We start from the raw sequence: 19,910 nt of genomic DNA, 5'->3' as shown, positions 1-19,910 counted from the left end.
CTATCTCGACTTACGCGGATCATAAGCAGATGTGGTGAGTCAATTTGGTGTCAGCGTGGCGACTGCATCTCGCGCGTACTTTGGCATTTGTAGAGTCCTCTACGACGATCGGGCACGGTTCGTAAGATTCTCGAGCTCGGGTAGCGAGTGGGCAGAAGTAGTTGAAGCTTTGACAGGGTCGCTGGCTTTGGTGGTGGTGTTGGCGCTGTTGATGAAACTCTCGTAAGACGATCGCGCCCGACAAATTTCAAATTTCTGGGAATGGTACTGCCGTAAGGGCACTACCGCGTTCAACATGCAAGGGGTTGTGGGTTGCAACAAGTTATTTATGATTTTTTGTATTTGACCTAGGAGTTGTAATGACTGCACGTCATGGAGCGGAAGTTGGATTGGCCTCAACGTGAAGAGCGTCTCACATAATCGCCCTTTCTTAGGCGACGGAGTATATATGCTACGCGAGTACCTGTTAACTCCGTTTGCGCATGACGCTCGGGTGTCAGCGGATATCAACTTCTACAAATATGTTCATTCCGGTACGCGGATCGCAGTAGAGTATGCGTTCGGGGCGGTAAAAGGACGCTGTCAAACCCTTCGCAGAGAGCTAAAGAGTCATTCCGAGCCAGTGGATGGCGCTGTTATTGGTGGTTGCCTTGTAGTTCACATTTTTGCATCTTGCACGACAACAACGCCCTCGATATCTAGATAAGTTCGTCAATGATGAAGAGGAGAACTCGACCATCGACGAAATGGTGGAGCATATTTACCGACTCGTCAGAATCAAGATCCAACGGGGTCTCAATACGCTTCGCCGTCAACTGGGTTGTCTCCGCTGAGGGAGCCAGGTCCACCGAGGGATCTCGAGCCCCGCGGTCCACTGCGCCAATGGCATTTCCGTGGCCTTCGCCACCGACGATGCCAAGTCGTACCCGGTCTCCACTTCTGTCAATGATCTGAGAACCAACTGCCCCATCAACCAGCGGGACATGCGCTTCCTCGTACACGCGCGTGCCCTCGGACGCGATCCTCGTCGATTTCATGACCAAGCATTCGATGAACCGCAAGGAGTGCGTCTCGCTCAAGGGGTCCCGCTGTTTGTCATAACCGCGTGTGCGTTTGCTACCACTATTGCCACTACTTAGGAGGCGGCAAAATGAACGATCGCTTGCGCTGCGCGTTGCAGCCAAGAACCCGTTGATCGGCATTCATGATGAACACATGACCCGTTGGCCTCCACCACCTATATGGGGTATTTGCTCGGCATGCTCGACGGCACGATGCATGCGCTTGGCCATGCTGAGCGCCGCCGTGGGGCCCGTGGAAATCGCGGCGTCACAGTACGTGGCGCGGCGCACACCGCTCCGAGCTGTTGTAGTTTTCAGAAAGCACACTTTAACGACAATTTCTTGTTGAAAAAGTTTTTCCCTCGATCGCTATCAGAGCCAAGGTGTCAGGTAAATCTATTTTCTTATTAATACCAGTACTCACGAATTCAACTGACAAAATACTTTCATGATCTGCATGTAGTTCGCCAGGGCTCGACGGTGTTCGCCTAGCAAGACAACGCGGGACCGCACGTCCTCGAAAACGACGTCGAGTTGGAGGTAGCAGGGAGAGTGGAGGGCTGGAAGATTAAGATGCGCTGCCAGCCACCTCGATCACCTGAGCTTAACGTTCTTGATTTGGGCTACTTTGCTTCAATTCAAGCGTTACAGTATCGGAAGGCTGCCTACGATACAAACAGCCTCATCGCCGCAGTGACGGAAACGTTTGACGAGCTCCGGTGGCAAACACTGGATAAGTGTTTTGTCACCCTACAGAAGGTGATGGAGGCGATTCTACGAAGTGGTGTGAGGAACGACTTTAGACTGCCTCGTGTGAGTAAGCATGTAGCTGTCAGTGGGCGGATGCTCATGTCGATAATGGTCGCAACGGATGCGGTGACGGCCGGATACATGCAGCTGTACGCTTAATCGGTCAATTCCATCTTTGCGTTTCCCTAATTCTGTACCTAATTAGTAGGTCCACTCGGATTGGTCAAAGTGACAGATGGGTACACATTGTTTACTGGGTCTGCCGCAATAAACCTTACGTTGGAGTTTATTTTAACTTGGAGTATCCCTGCTTTGTTCTACTGCTAATGTCTTGGCTCGGCGATTACTAACGTCTCTTGCTGCGTGACCTAAACATCCGGTGTAATATCGCTAAAAATTGACTGAACGGCGATAAAAGACCTGACCATTAAAAAGAGCCACCTAAGAGCAGGGCTTGCTCTCTTGATTCTGCTGCTAGGAAAATAAGCAAAATACTCACCTGTGCGCGCTATCGAGAGCTATTCAACGGTGTGCTCAGTTCTTATAGATGATATATAGCTTTTGAAGATACTGCTCTTAAACCGAAAGTGCCATTTTGAAGCGGGCCGGAGAAGTATGTCGCTTCTAACCCGTAATTTGAGAGAAGCTGGACAGATGCGACTGAGACGGTCGAGCATGAGTTCCCGTCGAGCACGATGTCGACAGTCGAGCGGGGGTTCCCGTCGCACAATGAGACGGCGGTCGAGCGTGGATTCCCGTCACAAGTTGAGCAGGCGGTCGAGCATGAGTCGCTCCCGCACAACGATGTTGCGGCTGAGAGCGTGGTGCAGCCGCATACCGCCGGTGTGATCGAGCGTGGCCTCTCACACCTAGAGGAGGGTAAATCGTGGGTGAATCATCGTCGAGCGAGAGCGATGCGTCTTCTTCGAGCACCCGCTCGAAGCGAAAGAAGAAGTCCAAGCGACATCGCCTGAAGCCCCGTCGAGAACCGTCAGCGACTGAGAACCCACCGAAGGAGTCGGTGTGCGCTCTCGAGTACGTGGAGGGCGCTCCACGACGACCGCGCGTCATCGAAGTCGCGAGTCCGCCTCGCGATGCCAACACAATCACGCGTCTCCCAGGACTCTCCTGGAAGAACCTCCTGCGAGACCTGAAGGCAGGCGAGATAGAGCAAGTGTGTCTGATCACCGAGGCGGTCCCGGTGGATACGCTACACGCGGTCAAGGTCGAGGATGCGCCGTCGAGGTCCAAGCACGCCGAGCCCAAGTCAGCGCGCGAGGAGCGCTTCGCGGCGCAGTCCTGGGAAGCTCTGCGTGAGTCCGGTAACCCCGTGTACGAAACTGCCCGCGAGTACGCGGGCATCTTCCCCGACAAGATCCCCGCTGAGCTCCCGGCGGACCGAGGCGTGCGCCACGAGATCGACCTCGCGCCTGGGACGAAGTACTGCGTGACGCGGCAGTGGCCACTTCCACGTGACCAAGTGAAGGCCATCAACGACTTCTTCGAGAGCCGCCGCCGGGCAGGTCACGTGCGGGAAAGCATCTCGCCACACTCCAGCCCGACCTTTTGCGTCAAGAAGGCAACGGGCGGGTGGCGCATCGTTCACGCGTTCAACAAGTCGAACGATGCCACCATACCCGCGCAGACGCCAATCCCGCGCAAGGACATGGCGCTGGACTCTATGGCGGGAAGCGTGATCTACAGCGCCATCGATCTGACCGATGGGTTCTACCAGATACTCATGCGAGAGTGTGACATACCTCTCACAGCGGTAAGCACTCCGAGCGGCATGCTCTGGGAGTGGCTGGTGATGCCCCAAGGTCTGAAGAACGCGCCGGCCACGTTTAACCGCATGGTCTCCCATGTGCTGCGCCCGATATCTTCGTGAACAGTCGCGCCGAAGGTGACCTCAGCGCTGTCGAAGTCCACCTGAAGCACCTGCGGCAAGTCTTCCAGGTGATGAGGGAGAACAAGCTCTACGCCAACTTGAAGAAGTGCGTGTTGTGTGCACCGGAGATCCCGGTGTTGGGCTGCTACGTGAGCAAGGACGGAGTCCGCGCCGACCCTGAGAAGGTTGAGTCAATCTTCTCTTGGCCGACCCCCACGAGTCCCACTGAGCTTCGTCAGTGGCTGGGCATGGCGAACTACTTGCACAAGTACACCAAGGACTACGCGAAGTTAATCCAGCCACTTTCGTCGCTGCTGAAGAAGGACACCACGTGGTCGTGGCGAGAAGAGCATCAAGCCGCATTTGGCTCGGTGAAGAGGAGTCTGTCATCCGCCCCTGTCTTGATGCTCGCGGACGATTCGAAGCCATTCCACGTCGGCTGCGACGTGAGCGACTTTGCCATCGGGTGTGCCCTGATGCAGTTCGACGACGAGGGTCGTGAGCGGGTGATCAGCTACCAGTCCCGCCAGCTCAAGCCGGCGGAGAGGAACTACCCAGTGCACGACAAGGAGCTCCTCGCCATGCGCTACGCATTGGTCAAGTTCGGGTCTACCTGCTCGAAGTGCAGACGTTTGCGGTCTACACCGACCACGCATCGCTGCGGACCGCGGTGAAATCCCCGCATCTGTCCCAGCGCATGGCCCACTGGCTGTCTTTCTTCTCCGAGTACAACTTCGTGGTGCACTACAAGCCTGGCAAGAACAATATCCTCGCCGACGCGCTGTCTCGGCGTCCAGACTACGACCCACGTGAAGGCCTCGAGCGCCAGGCAGCTGACGAAGATGATGAAGACGCATGTGCGACGTGTGTGACGTCGGGGTTGAACCTGACGAGCGTCGCCCCCAAGATGCCGCTTCGGGACGAGATCGCCGCAGCGTACGAGCATGACGCGCAGTACGGCAGCATCCTGGCCCACCTCCGCTCTCCAAGCGAGGCGACATTGAAGGCTCTGTCGCGCTCGACCCGCAGCCACGTCGAGCGATATCGGCTTGATGGCTCCCTGCTGACGTACACCATCGATCGATTCGATGCCCCGAGAGTGGTGGTGACGAATGACGAAGAGCTTCGCGCCCGGATCATCCATGAGTACCACGACGCTCCGATCGGGGGTCACTTGGGACGCGAAAAGACCTTCGCGGCGGTGGCGCGAGACTTCTTTTGGCCCCACTTGTACAAGTGGGTGCGCAAGTGAGTGCGCACTTGCCGTCATCGCAGGCTCCGCTGCGTCCCCTTCCGGTCCCCACGGAAGCCTGGCGCTCCGTCTCGATGGACTTCGTCTTCGGTCTTCCACCCGACTCGAACAGGCGCACGGGAGTCCTCGTTTTCGTCGACAGGTTCAGAAAGATGGTGCATCTCGTCCCCGTGGCTGCCACGGTTACTGCGGAAGAGTCCGCAGCCACTTCGTTGACGCCGTCTTCCGCCTTCATGGTCTGCCCGACTCCATCGTCTCGGATCGGGATCCGAGGTTCACGTCCGCGTTTTGGACGGAGCTGTTCAAGTTGCTTGGAACGAAGCTGGCGATGTCCACCGCGGCTCACCCGGAGACGGATGGACAAACCCAACGCATCAACCGCGTCGTCGAAGACGTGCTCCGCAGCTACGCTACGTCGTTCCCGAGCTGGAGCGCTTTCCTGCCCCTGACTGAGTTCGCTCTGAACAACGCCGAGCACTCGTCGACGGGCATGACTCCATTCTTCGTGAACTCCGCGCGCCACCCGCGTGTACCCGCTATGCTTGCCGTAGGCCAACCCACGGAGGCTCGTGCCTCTACGCTTGGTGGGGGAGGAGCAACCGCTGAAGACTCACCGCAGACCGAGACGCCGGCGGAGCCGTCGCCGGTCAATTCACCGGCGTCGCCACGCTTCCCAGTGACCGAATCAAGCGCAAATGCAGTGACACGATCCCAAAAGAAGAAGGCCCTTGCCGCACCGCATCGTGCGGTGACGCCGCTCGCAGACTGGACAGAGCGAACTCTGATCGACCCCGCTGGCGCTCCAGCGACGATGCAGCAACCAGCTACTACCGCCAACTATGCACCGAAGTCCTCGGCGAGTCCCACGGATCACTTGGCGGTTGCCGAGTTTGTGCAGCAGCGTCAAGCAATCACACGTTTCGTGCGAGACGCACTGCAAGCCGCAGTGGACCGGCAGGAGGAGAATGCAGACAAGCGTGGACGCAAGAGCAAGACTTCATTTCGCACGGGTGACCATGTGTAACTGTCTACCGAAGGCATCCGCTCCTCCGCCGTGACCAACCTCGGTGCCAACAAGCTCACGCCGCGCTTCATCGGCCCGTTCAAGGTGATCAAGGTCCTCGGCGACGCGTACACACTGGACAATCCGTCGTCGCTGCGTCTTCACCCGACGTTCTACGTCGGGCGCCTCAAGCGATATCATCCTGCCGATATTCCGACCTCTGATCACCAGGATTCACTGGCGGGTAATGTACCCGAGGCTACTCGCGACGCCAACACCCATCACCCAAGCCTGTACCGTCGCGATGGTCCTCCTCCGATTGTCGACTCGGCGAGTGAAGCGCGCTGGATTGTGGACCGCATCGTTCACCACGAGGGCCCATCTCGTGCAAACGGGCGTGGGCGTAATCCAGTCCGAGCTCCTCGTGCGATCCCAGCCGCGCGACGTTACCGACTACGCTGGTTTGGGTTTCCACCTGACGAGGACACGTGGGAGACGCGTGCAGCTCTTCTTCGGGGTGTCCCCGATGTTGTTCGTGACTATGAGGCGAAGGTCGCTGCTGCTGAAGAGACCACGGAGCTCCCCGCGGAAGCTGAAGCCTCAAGTGAGCGTGATGATGGAAGTGGACCCCCACCGCAAGCTCGCGGTGGCGTTCACCGCGAAGACTAAGAAGAAAACCCGACGACGACCGCTGGACTCGAACCGGTGACCTCCGCCTTGGTGGAGCAGCGTTCGACCACTGCGCTAGCTGGACTTCGAGTCCGCACGACGACGCGCGCGACCTGATCAAGCTTGGAGCGACTGCGCATGGCAAGTGGCAAGAAGGATTCGCGTGGGGATCGAACCCGCGCGTCACAGCTCAGCACGGTGAGCGCTTGCCCACTACGCCGCTCCACCGATGATCGCCGGTGTCGAAGATGTCCAAGCTGGTCTCGCTGCCACGTCGGTTCGAGTCGACGGTTACGTGACTCTTCGTCGGGAGTTACTTCGAAGGATCGTCGCGAAGAGCCACGCCACGCTGATCGCCATCCTGTGTCTCGACACTCGCCGGGTCTCCGCTCTGTGCGCATCACAGTTGCGCTTGTCCTCAAGCGTTGTTGTCGCTTCCCATGCTGCGTCGTTGCCACGACCGCCGTCCCTTCGGGTGTCCGTCGATGTCCGCAGCCACTTGGGGCGCTGCGCGTTGCTTCGGCGTGTGCGCCGACGAGATTTCTTGGTGTGTGTAAGCTTGCTGCGCTTGCGTCGTCCTGTGTCGCTCGGTAGCACGAGCGCCGTCCCTCCGCCGCCTCGGTCGTCCATGGTGTTCTTCGGGTGTTCTTTCGGAAATGTGTCTTTTGCGCTTACGCAACGTAAGCGCAACTTTGAGAGGGGGTGATGTAATGGGTCCCATTTACATAAGTAGGTAGATTGACAGTACATAAAGTAGTTAAGTCAGTACACGCTAGCCGTGTACTGACAGTCATCGTGATTGGCTGAATTGGGGGAGCCAGACCCCATTTCAGCCAATCAGGCGTTGAACTGCATTTGAGTGGCTCACATGTGACCAGGGGTAGCCGCCCTGGTCCTTACATAAAACAGAGTTGATTTTTTTTTTTTTTTTACCCAAGACTGACTGCTTGGTCTCACTAAATCCGAGTCTTAACTAAGCTTCCTCACCGCTACGTGTAAGCTAGTAACGGACACACACCTGGCCCGTTACAAACGAGCTGCCGCACATACTGTACCTGAGGCGTAGCTAGTGCGTGCCGCGCGCTTTGGACATGTAGGGCGTCGTCATAAGCCGCGGCAGCGCATTTGATGGTGTGGGCAAGATACCCACGGGTGACGAGGGCGCAGTGTCATTTAGCTCCCATGCAAGGCCATCACCGTCGGCGCGGCCGCGGACGCCGCTGTTAAGCAGGTCCTACCAACGGGCTTTTTGCAAAAAGCGGAGTGATCCGGAAACTTTTTGCATTTGGAACCTTTTGTTACAAAAAGCGGAGTTCGCAAGAGCGGAGTTGGGGCCCGAGGCCCAGCAGCACCATCAAACTTACAAGAACTTTGAGCTCGTTCTTCCGCAACTGTCACCACTAACTACATGTATTATGAATTATCATGCAGCTGTAACACAATACAACGTGCAGGCGCAGCACGCGCACGAGGGACAGCTTCTCTTGTCGTGGCCACTTCCACCGCAGTTTAGTCTCTCCAGAGCGGCCAGAATTCCGGAGCCCCGATCCGAGAAAAGCGGTATGGCCTTGAGATCAACACCCGCCTGAAAACAGCACCGAAAAAAACATCCACAATTCTCCTCACTCTCCGTAGCGCACACTGCAATGGCCAAAACTATGTTCATGTTGTTCCCATCTCTTCCTACGAGTACCAGGTGAATGCTGCGACTGATGAAATAGCCGCTCGATCCTTGACGCTATGATCGCAGTGCAGCAACCGTGAAGCGGCATTGATCCCCGCCGTCGCACTTGTACATGAGCATCGCACCACCGTGCTGCTTTGGATCGAGCTTGATGGTCATGCCGTGTGTGGCGAGTATTCGGATGGAGTAAGCGGAACGCAACAGAGTGCAGTGAAGAGAAGCGCAGTTTGAAGGATACTCGGGTTTCCTGTAAGAGGCAGAGTACACTAAGGACCTGACAAGCCAAGAACATCCGAAGACAACATCCGGTTCAGGTGCGAGGACGGGAAGCGCAGCAGACCACAGTAGCGAGGGTTCATTTTAGGAAGAGTAGCGGTAGCACACAGACAGAGTGAGCAGCGTCAAGATCGACATCCAGCAGGACGCTAGCTCGCAACCCGCCCACCACATCCCACGGGGCTAGTCTTTCACAGCCCTGCCTTGCAGAGCAGTTCAAGCCTCGGCTCCTACTCAAAATGAACTTCTCGTTTGCCCCTACGATGCCGCTTTTGAAGGAAATTGCTGCATACTTGCGCAAAGCCTTCATGCACGACTTCTGGTCAGGAAAGCACATGCCCTCAGTGATAGTGTCGTCCGTCGTACCCTGCGCAGGGTGCGGCGGCGGCGACGGCGGTGGCGACGGCGACTGCATGGGGCTCTTCACCGTCTAAAGATCTCTTGGGTGTGCGGCCCCCGGGCCCCAACTCCGCTCTTGCGAACTCCGCTTTTTGTAACAAAGGTTCCAAATGCAAAAGGTTTCCGGATCACTCCGCTTTTTGCAAAAAGCCCTGCGGGTCGGTCATGTAAAAATCGTACCTAATGCGATTCATTTATCTTGTTAAGTCAGTACTTATGAAGCTCTGCAAGATTTGATTTGACTTGAGTTTAGTATATTCCTTCAGTACTTGAATCGTTGAACCCTTTCTTATTGCCGCTACCGAATAACCTTAGTTATGAGCTACACCTGATCTGCAGCGGAGAGATGCTGCGGAAAAATTGCATAAATGGTTGATACATATTGTGCTTTGCATACTTTTTGGCACTTCGGACTGTAACTCGTACGACTTATGGAGCATGACTTATCTATAAATCGTACTCGAGTACGAATTGCTATAAGTCGTGGATGGTCAATGAGCACTAAGTAGTGCACAAACGCCATCTCCTGCATGATTTAGCACATCCAGCATGGATTAGCATCTGTTAGGCACTTTTAGAAAGTGCCATTTCCGAGCCAAATCGGGCTCGAAGCACGACTTGAGCAACTTGCATTCAAAGCCTCCATGATTTACCACTAAGTACGAGCACTAACTAGTGCACAAATTAGGAGGGCAAACTGGATGCAAAGCACAATACAAAAATCAAATGTAACACCGGGAAGAGCTGTAAAAAGTCGCCTAGTTTTGCGAGTTCTGATTGGCCAGATTTTCCTGTATCCCTTAACTAGTTGTATCCCATAACTAAGGTTATTCGGTACCCTCTGTACGTAAGTTGCGTGAAAAAGGCCTTTCACTTGCAGTTTGTATGTCAAGAGGTTGCGCGATGAGGGGGCCTTGAGGGGCCGAAGCAGCTCATTCCAAGAACCGCATCCAGACTGCACCATCAAGAAGACAACAATGGCCGGAGCTATCAAGCAGCACGCGCTGTCGGCGCTGAGCAGCCGCAAGACGGACGGCAAGGGCCTGCGCGTGGCTATTGTGCACGCCAAGTGGAACGCCGAGGTGGTGAACTCGCTCGTGTCGGCCGCCAAGGCGGAGCTGCTGAGCGCGGGCGTGGCCGAGAGCGACGTGGTCATCGCGGACGTGTCGGGCGCCTACGAGCTGCCGTACGCCGCCAGCCGCCTCATCGCGTCGCAGAAGCTGGACGCCGTCATCTGCATTGGCACCCTCATTAAGGGGGACACCATGCACTTCGAGTACATCTGCGAGGCCGTGTCCCAGGGCATCATGCGCGTGCAGCTGGACACGGGCGTGCCCGTGCTCTTCGGCGTGCTCACGGTGCTCAACGAGCAGCAGGCCAAGGACCGCGCCGGACTCTCGGACAAGGGCCACAACCACGGCACCGAGTGGGCGCAGACCGCCGTCGAGATGGCGCGCCTGCGCGAGGCCACGCTCAAGGGCGGCTGCCCCATGCGCCCCCACGAGCACCTGCCGTACCACAGCCTGACGAACTGCCCATTCTTCACGGTCTCGACGTGGCTGCACATCGCCACGCTCGGCGCGCTCGGCTTCGTGGCTGCTTCGGTCGCCAAGAAGCTCGCGTAGGTCACAGGCATGCACAAGACATAGCGTAGCGTAGCGAAGAGTAGAAGCACTCACAGACCTGAATTTGACAAACAAGTTCTCCTCTCTTTGGGTGTTTCAATGCGGTTATACTGTAGCTGTTAGAACCCGATACGAACCTTGCTCACGGGCGCAGCCATGCGCACACCCAAGCCATTGCTGCTGCTGCTGCGATGAGACCCGTTGCTGCCGACGCTGCGCACCGACCGATCGCTGCACATTGACGACACCATCCACCATCGCGGTTAGTTGATCCCCGTGGCAACAAAAACCTGCAGCAAGCACATCAAACCTTTTGTCGCTGCGCGCCGACATGGGGCGCTGCAGCCCTGCTCCGTCGGCTCTTGCTGCAGCCGTCCGTCCTGGTGGCACCGCCGGAATGTGCATCCCAGCTTCGCGCACTGCCATCTGCAGCGGGTCTGCGATCTCTGGGAACTCGTTGGCCAGTTGGCCCAGTGTGTAGAGCAGGCTCGCGCTGATCTCCTTGAGCTCCAGCGCCTCCAGCATTATCTGCTCCTTCGTACGCCAGCCACCGTCGTCGTCGATGCCACTGGCGCTCACAGCGAACTGCCGGTGCTCCCGTATCTGGCGGTCAAGCTTCTTGACGACCTTGCCCCACTTTGCTCGCTCCGTCTGCACCTCGCGCTCTACCTGTGACATGGCACCCTCGAGCTGCGTCGCGTTGGCTCGAGCGAAGTCGCGCTGAGTCTCTACTTCACGGAGCCGCTGGGTCTCACTTGTCACGTCCAGCTCCACGCGCGCGAGCTCCTTCTTCTTCTTGAAGAAAGTATCCTCCGCCATCTTGGCCTGCGCCTCAAATGCAGCGAGGCGTTGTGCGTCATCGCCAGCGAGATCCGCGCGATGGAAGCTCTTACGGTAGGCCGAGTTGCGCTCCTCCAAGTGAGCCAAGGTCTTCTTCAAGGCGCGCACGTCCTTCTCAGCAACGCGAATCTTGTCGTCTAGCTCGTCGCCCTCGCGCTGAAGCTCCTCGCGGCGCTGGGCGGCTCGAATCACGAAGTAGGCTTGGCTGCGCTCTTTGCCAGCTTCACCTGCGTCGTCGCCGTCGTTAGCGTAGGCGCCCATCTTGCACAGCGTCTCGAACTTGGCCTGCAGCTTTCGCACTCGGTTTTCTCGGTCTGCTAGCTCGACGGAGACGCGGTGTCGTTCTTCTTCAATGGCTTTGTTGGCCGCACGCTGCAGCTCTTGGTGCGCTGCGATCTCGCGCTTGCGCTCCTCCATACTCTTCTTGAGCTGAAAGTCACGGTTCTCGAGCGACAAGACCTCATCGGCACGAGCGTGAAGCAGGTCACGCAGTCGGCGAACTTCTAGCGCTTGTAAGTCATGCTGGATCAGCAGCTCCTCCTTGTTCTTGAGCGCCGCTTTGAGTGCATGTGCACAGCTCTCATTGCGCAGCTCGTGCTCGGCGATCTGAGCATCCACCTCCTTTTGCTGCGCCACCAAAGCTTTGCGAGACCGCTCCTGCGCTCGACGCTCTTCTTCCAACTTCTTGCACTGCGTCGTGAGCATGACCTGCTCAGCCTTCACACGGTCGAGCTCCATCTGCAGCACCTGAATCTGGGCTTGAAGCGCCTTGGTTTCATCTGCACTGCGCTCGCCACTCGCTCGCGCCACCTTGCGCTCCATTTGCTGGATCTGGAACTCGCCATTGTAAACGAGCTCCTGCTGGCGCAAGGCCTGTGCATCCAGCGTTCGCAGCTTGGAGCGCAAGTTTTGTGCTGCGGCCTTTGCACCCGAAAGCTCCGCCACCAGACTAGCTTCCTGCTGCCGCAGAGCAAACAATTGCTGGCTCTTGCGAAACATTTGATCCTTTTGAACAGCGATCTCCTTGTCCAGACGTTTGACCTCGCTCTCCATGTCAGCCAGATCAGCCTCAGCTTGCTTGGCCAGTGCTTCTGCGTCCATGGTGGAGTCACGGCAGCGGTCAAGTGCCTGCCGTGTTCCTTTGAACCTCGCTCGAGCCGCCTCGAGTTCTTGCTTCATGGCCTCTAGCCGATCATCGCGGTTGGAATTGATTGATCGTTGCTGGTTTAGAGCAGCTACAGCGCTGGATAGCTCACTCTTCAGCAGTTCCACCTGGTCACGGAATGCCTGTAAACGTGCCCCAGTCTGTTGCAGTTCTTGCTGTGCTTTGGACTGAGCTCGTTCCTTGGCTGCAAGTTGACCTTGTGCTTCGCTATTCGCCGTCTCCTGCTGCTTCAGTCGCCGTTTCTGCTCGCTGAGGAGCTCTTGCTTGCTCTGGAGACCACGTTGAGCCACAGCATACTGCTCACTAGCCTGCGTGATCTCTTCGTCACGGGCTCGCATAGCCTCTAGCGTGGATTGCCACTGAGCGACAAGCTTGGCGCGCTCAGCGTGAAGCGAACGGAATTCCTCGGCTGTTTTGTCCAGCTCGATCTGCTTCGCCTGTGTTTCCGTAGCTTCATCATCCACCTCACGCTTGGCTCGAGCGAGCTGCTGAGTGAGCTTTTCTAGAGCGAGCGTCAGCTCTTTGATGCGAGCTTCATCGGCCCGCCGGTATCGCTCTAGCGCCATCGCGTCCTCTTCCTTCTGCCGCGCTGCCACTGCCCACTGCTCCATCTCGTCCTGGTTCCAGTTCATCTGAAGCTTGAAGGCATCCATGGCCTCGTTGCCCTTGAACAGAGAGCCCTGCAAACCTGCGAGCTTGCGCTCCAGCTCTGCTGCCTCGGCGTCAAGGACCTTGGCTTCTTGAGCCACTCGCCCAATCTCACGCTGCGCCAACTGCCTCATGTGCTCCTCGCTGGAAACCTCCTTGAGCTTGGCACCGTGCAGCGCTTGGGTATGCAGTAGTTCTTGCTGCACGTTCTTCAGATGCTCCGTCATGATCTCCACACGCGATGCAGTTTCTGAAAGCTCCCGCTTGGTTGCCTCGAAGCGAGCTTCCTTGACGCGGATCTGCGCATGAAGCTCGCGGTTCTTCTCATCTGCAAACAGCGGGAGGTCATCGATGCCCGTGGGCAGCGTGCGCACCGCCCTTTCGTCCGCCTTGCCACTGACTTCGCTGTTATTGTCAGCTTCGTCTTCGTCCTCGTCCTCTTCGTCGATGCTCTGGCTGCGTTGCTGCCCGTCAGCGCGCTTCCAGCTGTAGTGCGCGGGCTCCGAGTCGACGCTTTGCGGTGATTCGTCCTTGAGAAGATCGTCCTGCTGCGCGCCGTCGTCCATCCAGTTGTTACCATCGGACTTGACGAGCGACGACTTCAGACCCGTCTCACCGCCAGCGTCTTCACTATCAAACTCCATTTGCACCTCCCCGAGGGCCGCTTCACCGGCGTCATCACCGCCAACGCTGCTGCCTGGCATGCTTCCACCTCCTCTTCAATATCGAGCTTTGCTCGGATCGTTTCAGCCCATTGAGACCGGCGAAACCCACCAACTAAATGCGGCGACAGGTCCGTTACGGCCACGCAGCTCGATCGTGACTACCATTGCCGTATCCGCGCGACGAGCAGCAACCAACACACGCACTTGCACAAACTACCGGCTACGAGCTCGATGACAGTCACTTGGCGCTTGGCCGAGGTGCCTTCTTCTCCTCCATTCCTTGCGTTTCCGAGGCCGTGAATGGGAGGAGCATTGGACTGCGCTCGTAACGAAGCAGAACGCGCCGCTCTCATCTCCGAACCTGCTCTCTCGCTTGCTGGGTGGTGGGGAGTGCGATCACAGCGACAATGGCCCGGCGTTAGCTGGCGTTAGCAGCTCCACCAGGCCCGCTTCAAGTTTGGCCTCGAATTAGGTCTCTTCCCCCTGACATTTTTTTTTCTTCCAAAAATAGAGAGTCGGAGGTCTCTCCCCCTCCGATTTATTTTTTTTATCACATAGTACAGCGCGCTGATAGGCGAAAAAAATCCTTGTTTCATCCAATGGCTAATGGTGGCCTAAAAATCGACGTGAGTCTAACAACTGTTCGGCTCACGTCGATTTTTAGGCCACCATTAGCCATTGGATGAAACGCCGACTAGGTTAGCACTTTAGACCAGTCACACTTACCGTTTCTTGAAAGTGATATTTGACTAACGGGAGGCATCTCGGTACTGAAGAAAAGAAACGGGCGCCTGAGAAGAAAGAAACGGTGCAGGAAGAGGACCATGACGAACGGACAGGGCAAGGGCAGCGCGCGCGGGGCCTGCGCCGCCAAGCTGTAGCTGCTATCTACACGGAGGCTATCTATCCTAAGAATCAATCAGAAAGACGCGCTGTCCGTCCGTCACAAAATCGTCACGCTTATTCACTAAGTACGATTCCTACTAATTCCGATTAGCTGTCGAGCGCAGCGAAGGCGGTTCCGTCGCCGAAGGCGACCCCCTCATACGATATTGCGGGGCCGCAGGACCCGCCCCGGCCTCTGTAGTACTAACCTAACATTGAGAGTAGTGCAGCGAGCCGACGAGCCGTAGCGAAGCGTAGGCAGTCTGCTCCAATAGCGGAGCGAGCATAGCGAGTGAAGCGCCAACTAACTAAAAATCCCCGCCGCGGAGCGGCGGCGCTCGGCTAGTGGAGCACAATAGGTTCCTCCCTACAGTGGGTGATATTGAAGCAGCAGCCAAGCAGCTTGGGCTCCCAATTGCTAAGATGGATGATGCCTGGCGCCTGCGCCGCCAGGAGGCCGTCCATCCTGGGACCCGCGGAAGGGACATATCCGAGCTGGTGGACACGTTCGTTCACCGCCGCGAGGGCGATATGTCCACCGCAGGCTTGCAAGACGACGCCGTTGCCAAGTTGCTGGGCCTAAGCGTGAAGAACTACCGCAAAACCTACAAAGCCGAGTTTCTCATGGAGCTTGACATACGGGCGAACATCATGGAGGAGACTGTCGTTGGGACTGATGTGATCCTGCCGAAGCTACTGCTCTACATCTCCGGCTCTCGGCGATCGATTGTCATCTTTTGCTTTGATTTTACTCTGTATCTGGTGGCGAAGGCCCTAGTTGTGGCCATGGAACGTGGAGTGAGTGTTGTGATTGTTGCGGATTTCGCGAACGCGCACACTAAATGGTGTAGGCGCGTTCTGAGCTACGTTATCCGGAATGGGGCTCATGTTTTCTTCGTGGAGAAACCGTCGATCTGCATCCACTCAAAGATGTGAGAGTATGAAATGCAGAAGCTCTTTGAACAACGAGCTAATTTTGTTTTGTTCTAGGGATTATCGATTGTTTTTTGGTGATCGATGGATCGTTTAATTTGTCAGCTCGGGCTTTAGGGAAGAAGCTGGGGGTATCGAAGCGTTAACATTGAGAGTATGACTACTACCATGCCAGGTTTTGACGCTTGTGTGGAGCTGGTCGCGAAAATGAAGGGGTTCGGCGAGGTTGGCCCTATTGACCAGATCGCTGATTCGATAGCTGGTTATTTTTCGAGCGCAGAGGAGGCTGTGGACGGAGATGTCGAGCCTGATGCAGACCCAAGTCAGGTCGACCTGAACGATCTGGTTGAGCCCGAACCGGCGCCACAACCTGTGGCACAAGAGGAGCCCAGAGCAATCCAGCCCGTTCCATATGGGGGAGCTTCACCCGCGTTTGAATTACGACGAGAGCGGGCTCTGAGTCGGTACACAGCTCTTTCTGCCCAGCTGGATTGGGCTATGGCTGGCGAAGACAGGACGATCCCTGGGCCCCAGAGCTTGCCTTGCTGGGTCCATTCATCGAGCACTTGCCCCAAGGTGAAAGAGCTCACAATCCTGAATGGAGGGACCGTACCAAGCGAATTGACAAGCTGATTAAAGATTGGCAGAACGACAAGCGCAAGAAACTGGAGGAGGAGGTTGAAGCTGCGAATGCAAGAGCCTGTCCAGTACAGTAATCGCATGGTGCGCAACGATAGCCATAGGTCGCAGCGTGGCAATCTTCAGACTGTGGGTCATTCCGCATTCTGCGCTCTCCAGCTCAAGCGGCCCCACAGCCCCTCCAGCCCTCCCCACCCCACCTTCACCCACCCACCCCCACATACCCACCATGTCTGAGACGCCTCTCACCAGCGAGCAGATCAACGCGCTGCGCGACGCGGAGCTGGACCAGTGGAAGACGCAGGAGAACGCGGCCGACCTCATGGTGCCGCTCATCGGCCGCCTCTACCGCGAGAACAACGTGGTGAGCGTGCTCTTCGGCAAGGGCCTCGTGCACAAGAACAGCATCGACCTCATCAAGCTGCACAACTACGTCTGCAAGTACGTGGGCAAGCGCATGCAGCCCACCGAGACGCTCGTGGTGCTGCTGGCGCTCGTGCAGTACGCGCCCAATGCGCGCGACATGCGCATCGACCTGGGCCGCACCTTCGTCTTCATGGAGAAGGAGGTGCTCGACGTGCAGGCGCAGGTCACGCCCGAGGCGCGCGACGCCAAGATCCGCGCGCTCGGCGAGCTCATCAACACCAAGATGGCTCCGCTCACGCAGGCGCCGCCCTCCTTCACGCCCAGCGACGTGGTGCTCTACGGCTTCGGCCGCATCGGCCGTCTGCTGGCCAGGCTGCTCATTGAGAAGAGCGGCCCCGGCGTGAAGCTCATGCTGCGCGCCATTGTCGTGCGCAAGGGCACCAAGGAGGACCTCATCAAGCGCGCCAGCCTGCTGCGCCGCGACTCGGTGCACGGCCAGTTCCAGGGCAGCATCACCTTCAACGAGGAGGCCAACGCCATCATCGCCAACGGCAACCTCATCCAGATCATCTACTCGGACGGCCCGGACAAGTGCGACTACACCAAGTACGGCATCAACAACGCCGTGGTCATCGACAACACGGGCCGCTGGCGCGACGCCGACGCTCTGGGCCTGCACCTGAAGTCCCCCGGTGTGTCCAAGGTCATCCTCACGGCGCCCGCCAAGGGCAGCGTGCCCACGATTGTGGCCGGCGTGAACGAGAACATGATCTCGAGCTCGGAGAACATCTACTCGGCTGCGTCGTGCACGACGAACGCCATTGCGCCGTCGCTGTATGCGCTGGACAAGAAGTTCGGCATCGTGGGCGGCCACATTGAGACTGTGCACTCGTTCACGAACGACCAGAATCTGATCGACAACTACCACATGAAGGAGCGTCGTGGACGCAGTGCTGTGCTTAACATGGTTATCACTGAGACGGGCGCTGCGGCCGCTGTGGTCAAGTGCCTCCCCTCGCTCAAGGACAAGCTGACTGCCAACGCCATCCGCGTGCCGACGCCCAACGTGTCGCTGGCCATTCTGAACCTGCAGCTCGACCCGACCAAGGCCGAGGGCATCACCAAGGACTCAATCAACTCGTTCATGTCCAAGGTGTCGCTGGACTCCCCGCTCCAGAACCAGATCGACTTCGTTAACTCGGCTGAGGCTGCGTCTTCCGACTTCATTGGCAGCCGCGCCGCTGGCACTGTCGACGGCAAGGCCACCATCGTTGACGGCAACAAGGTCGTCCTGTACGTCTGGTACGACAACGAGTTCGGCTACAGTTGCCAGGTCGTGCGTGTGCTGCAGCGACTCATGGGCATCAACCACACGCGTTTCCCAGCCAAGGAGCAGGTTGAGGAGATCGACAGCGCTCTCAACCTCACCTGGAACATCTAGATTTCAGCGAAGTCGAAGCCGCAATAGCGTTAGCTGGCAGCTAGTCCGAGACATCGCAGCGATATATAAACACATGAACATGAACTTACCCAACTTTAGCACTTCTTCCGTTTCACTTGCCATGAGTGCGACCTGATGCTTGGAAGTCCGAATGCATCCAACGCATGAAGCACGTGCATCACCAAAGAAGTTTGGTGCTGCAAGTCCACCCAAGAAGAAAAGTTCTTCCCCAAGTCGGGCAACGAAAGTTCAGGCACAGCAAGGTAGTTCCTTGTACTTCTCAATAATATCGAATGCACGCGCTGTTCTCACGTTTCGGTGCAGCTTCTCCAGACAGCAGGCGAAAATGCGAGCTATGCGTTGCTATGACAAGCGTTCGTCCTCGCAATGATTTTTCCGGTAGTCCAAAAGGGCTCACCAGGGCCGACTTGACTACATTCCGCGATGGAGGTACCGACAGCCTCGAGCCTAGTCTCAATGAAGATGTGCCGGTTAGCGATACCATCAGCAAACTCGACGTAATTCATGGCCATCTCGCCGGAATGAGCGGCGAACCTCCAGAAGCAGCGAAGGAGGTAACAGGTAAAGTTGTTAAAGATCTAGAATCGAGCACTGTGCCTACATCTACGGAGTTGGATGAAATGACCCATGTGGAGCGACTTAGCCGACCGAACGAGGAACTCGAGCGCCAGCTCGTTCAACAGATAGCAGAGAATGAGTCCTTACATCGGGAGCTTTCTACTCTGCAAGAGATTGAGCAAGAGAATGGAGCGAGCCTCCAGAGGGTAAACCTTTTAGAGAAGCGGACGTACGACCTGGAGGAAGCATTGAACTCGAAAACGATGGAGCTGGAGGCTGCTTTGGAAAAGCTAAGTTGCGTCGAGCAGGAACGCGATCAGTTGCGCAGCGAGAGTCAAAGTGCTGGACAAGAGCATCAAGAACACACTAAAACGCTAAAAGGCAAGCAAAGAAAATTGCTGCAACGAATTGAGCAGCTTGAGCGTCTGCATGAAGCCCAATCGGACGACCAGAAATCGGCCGAGCGTCACTGGAAAGAGAAGATGACGAATGCTACGCGAGCAAACTCGCAAACGATTGATGCCCTCCAGCAGCAGCTCGAACAAAGCCATAACACGACAAAGAAGCTCGAAGCGGAGGTGCAAGAACTCGAAGAGCAAGTTCAAAAATTACTAGCGACGACAGTGCGACAGACAGGTCTAATCGAGGAGTGCGACCGCGCGCTGTCCGAAACCAAAGCACAGCAGCAGCAAGCCGAGCGCAAGTATGAGGAACAGCGAAAACTTTCGTGCGAGCTGAGTGCGAAAACCGAGAGACTAGAATTGCAAGTGGCGTCGTTGCCAGTGAAGTTGGAGAAGGAAGTTGTATTGCTGAAATCTGAGCTCACCAATCATATAGACGCGCTGAGAGACAAGGACAAGGAGATCGAGGCCATCCAGCACGCCTTCGTTACTAAAGAGGAAGAAATACTCCACGTGGCCGAGGTTCGTCCCTTGTTATTTTACTACTTTCTGGTCCTTCGGCTTAGCTTAAAACATTGTTCATGTCGAACAACACGAAGATGAATAAAGGGCTCCAGCGCAAAGAGAGAAGATGGAAGAGCGATATTTCGGAGCTGCAAATTGTATTACGGGTAGGTTGGATTGCGAGCTTTAGCTTTTGATACTTACTTTTGACGACGGTTAATGTGCACAGGACGCTAA

At 56.6% G+C, this 19,910-nt stretch overlaps 4 protein-coding genes and 1 pseudogene across 5 annotated transcripts; 4 read left to right on the top strand and 1 right to left on the bottom strand.

Annotated features, from left to right (window-relative positions):
- Positions 1-6,636: 6,636 nt before the first annotated feature.
- Positions 6,637-6,708, bottom strand: PHYSODRAFT_t770 (annotated as a pseudogene). Its single transcript has one exon. The product of its transcript is annotated as a tRNA-OTHER (tRNA).
- A 3,251-nt stretch (positions 6,709-9,959) lies between these two features.
- Positions 9,960-10,695, top strand: PHYSODRAFT_560112 (hypothetical protein; the record flags this gene model as incomplete). Its single annotated transcript, XM_009528232.1, has 1 exon — positions 9,960-10,695. One exon carries the CDS (start codon positions 9,960-9,962, stop codon positions 10,605-10,607), a length of 648 nt encoding a protein of 215 aa, XP_009526527.1. The 3' UTR covers positions 10,608-10,695.
- A 4,538-nt stretch (positions 10,696-15,233) lies between these two features.
- On the top strand, positions 15,234-16,459 carry PHYSODRAFT_331436 (hypothetical protein; the record flags this gene model as incomplete). The annotated part of the gene is made up of 3 exons (XM_009528231.1): positions 15,234-15,608; positions 15,939-16,203; positions 16,278-16,459. 3 exons carry the CDS (start codon positions 15,234-15,236, stop codon positions 16,457-16,459), a joined length of 822 nt encoding a protein of 273 aa, XP_009526526.1.
- Positions 16,460-16,611: 152 nt separating this feature from the next.
- PHYSODRAFT_264166 (hypothetical protein) lies at positions 16,612-18,189 on the top strand (the record flags this gene model as incomplete). The annotated part of the gene is made up of 1 exon (XM_009528230.1): positions 16,612-18,189. The coding sequence occupies one exon, from the start codon at positions 16,612-16,614 to the stop codon at positions 18,187-18,189; it is 1,578 nt and encodes a 525-aa protein (XP_009526525.1).
- Positions 18,190-18,554: 365 nt separating this feature from the next.
- PHYSODRAFT_500408 (hypothetical protein) lies at positions 18,555-19,772 on the top strand (the record flags this gene model as incomplete). Its single annotated transcript, XM_009528229.1, has 1 exon — positions 18,555-19,772. The coding sequence occupies one exon, from the start codon at positions 18,555-18,557 to the stop codon at positions 19,770-19,772; it is 1,218 nt and encodes a 405-aa protein (XP_009526524.1).
- Positions 19,773-19,910: the final 138 nt, after the last annotated feature.

The sequence above is a fragment of the Phytophthora sojae genome, assembly GCF_000149755.1.
Source record: "Phytophthora sojae unplaced genomic scaffold PHYSOscaffold_4, whole genome shotgun sequence".
Taxonomy (NCBI): Eukaryota; Oomycota; class Peronosporomycetes; order Peronosporales; family Peronosporaceae; genus Phytophthora; species Phytophthora sojae.
This window is presented reverse-complemented; position numbering and strand designations above follow the sequence as displayed.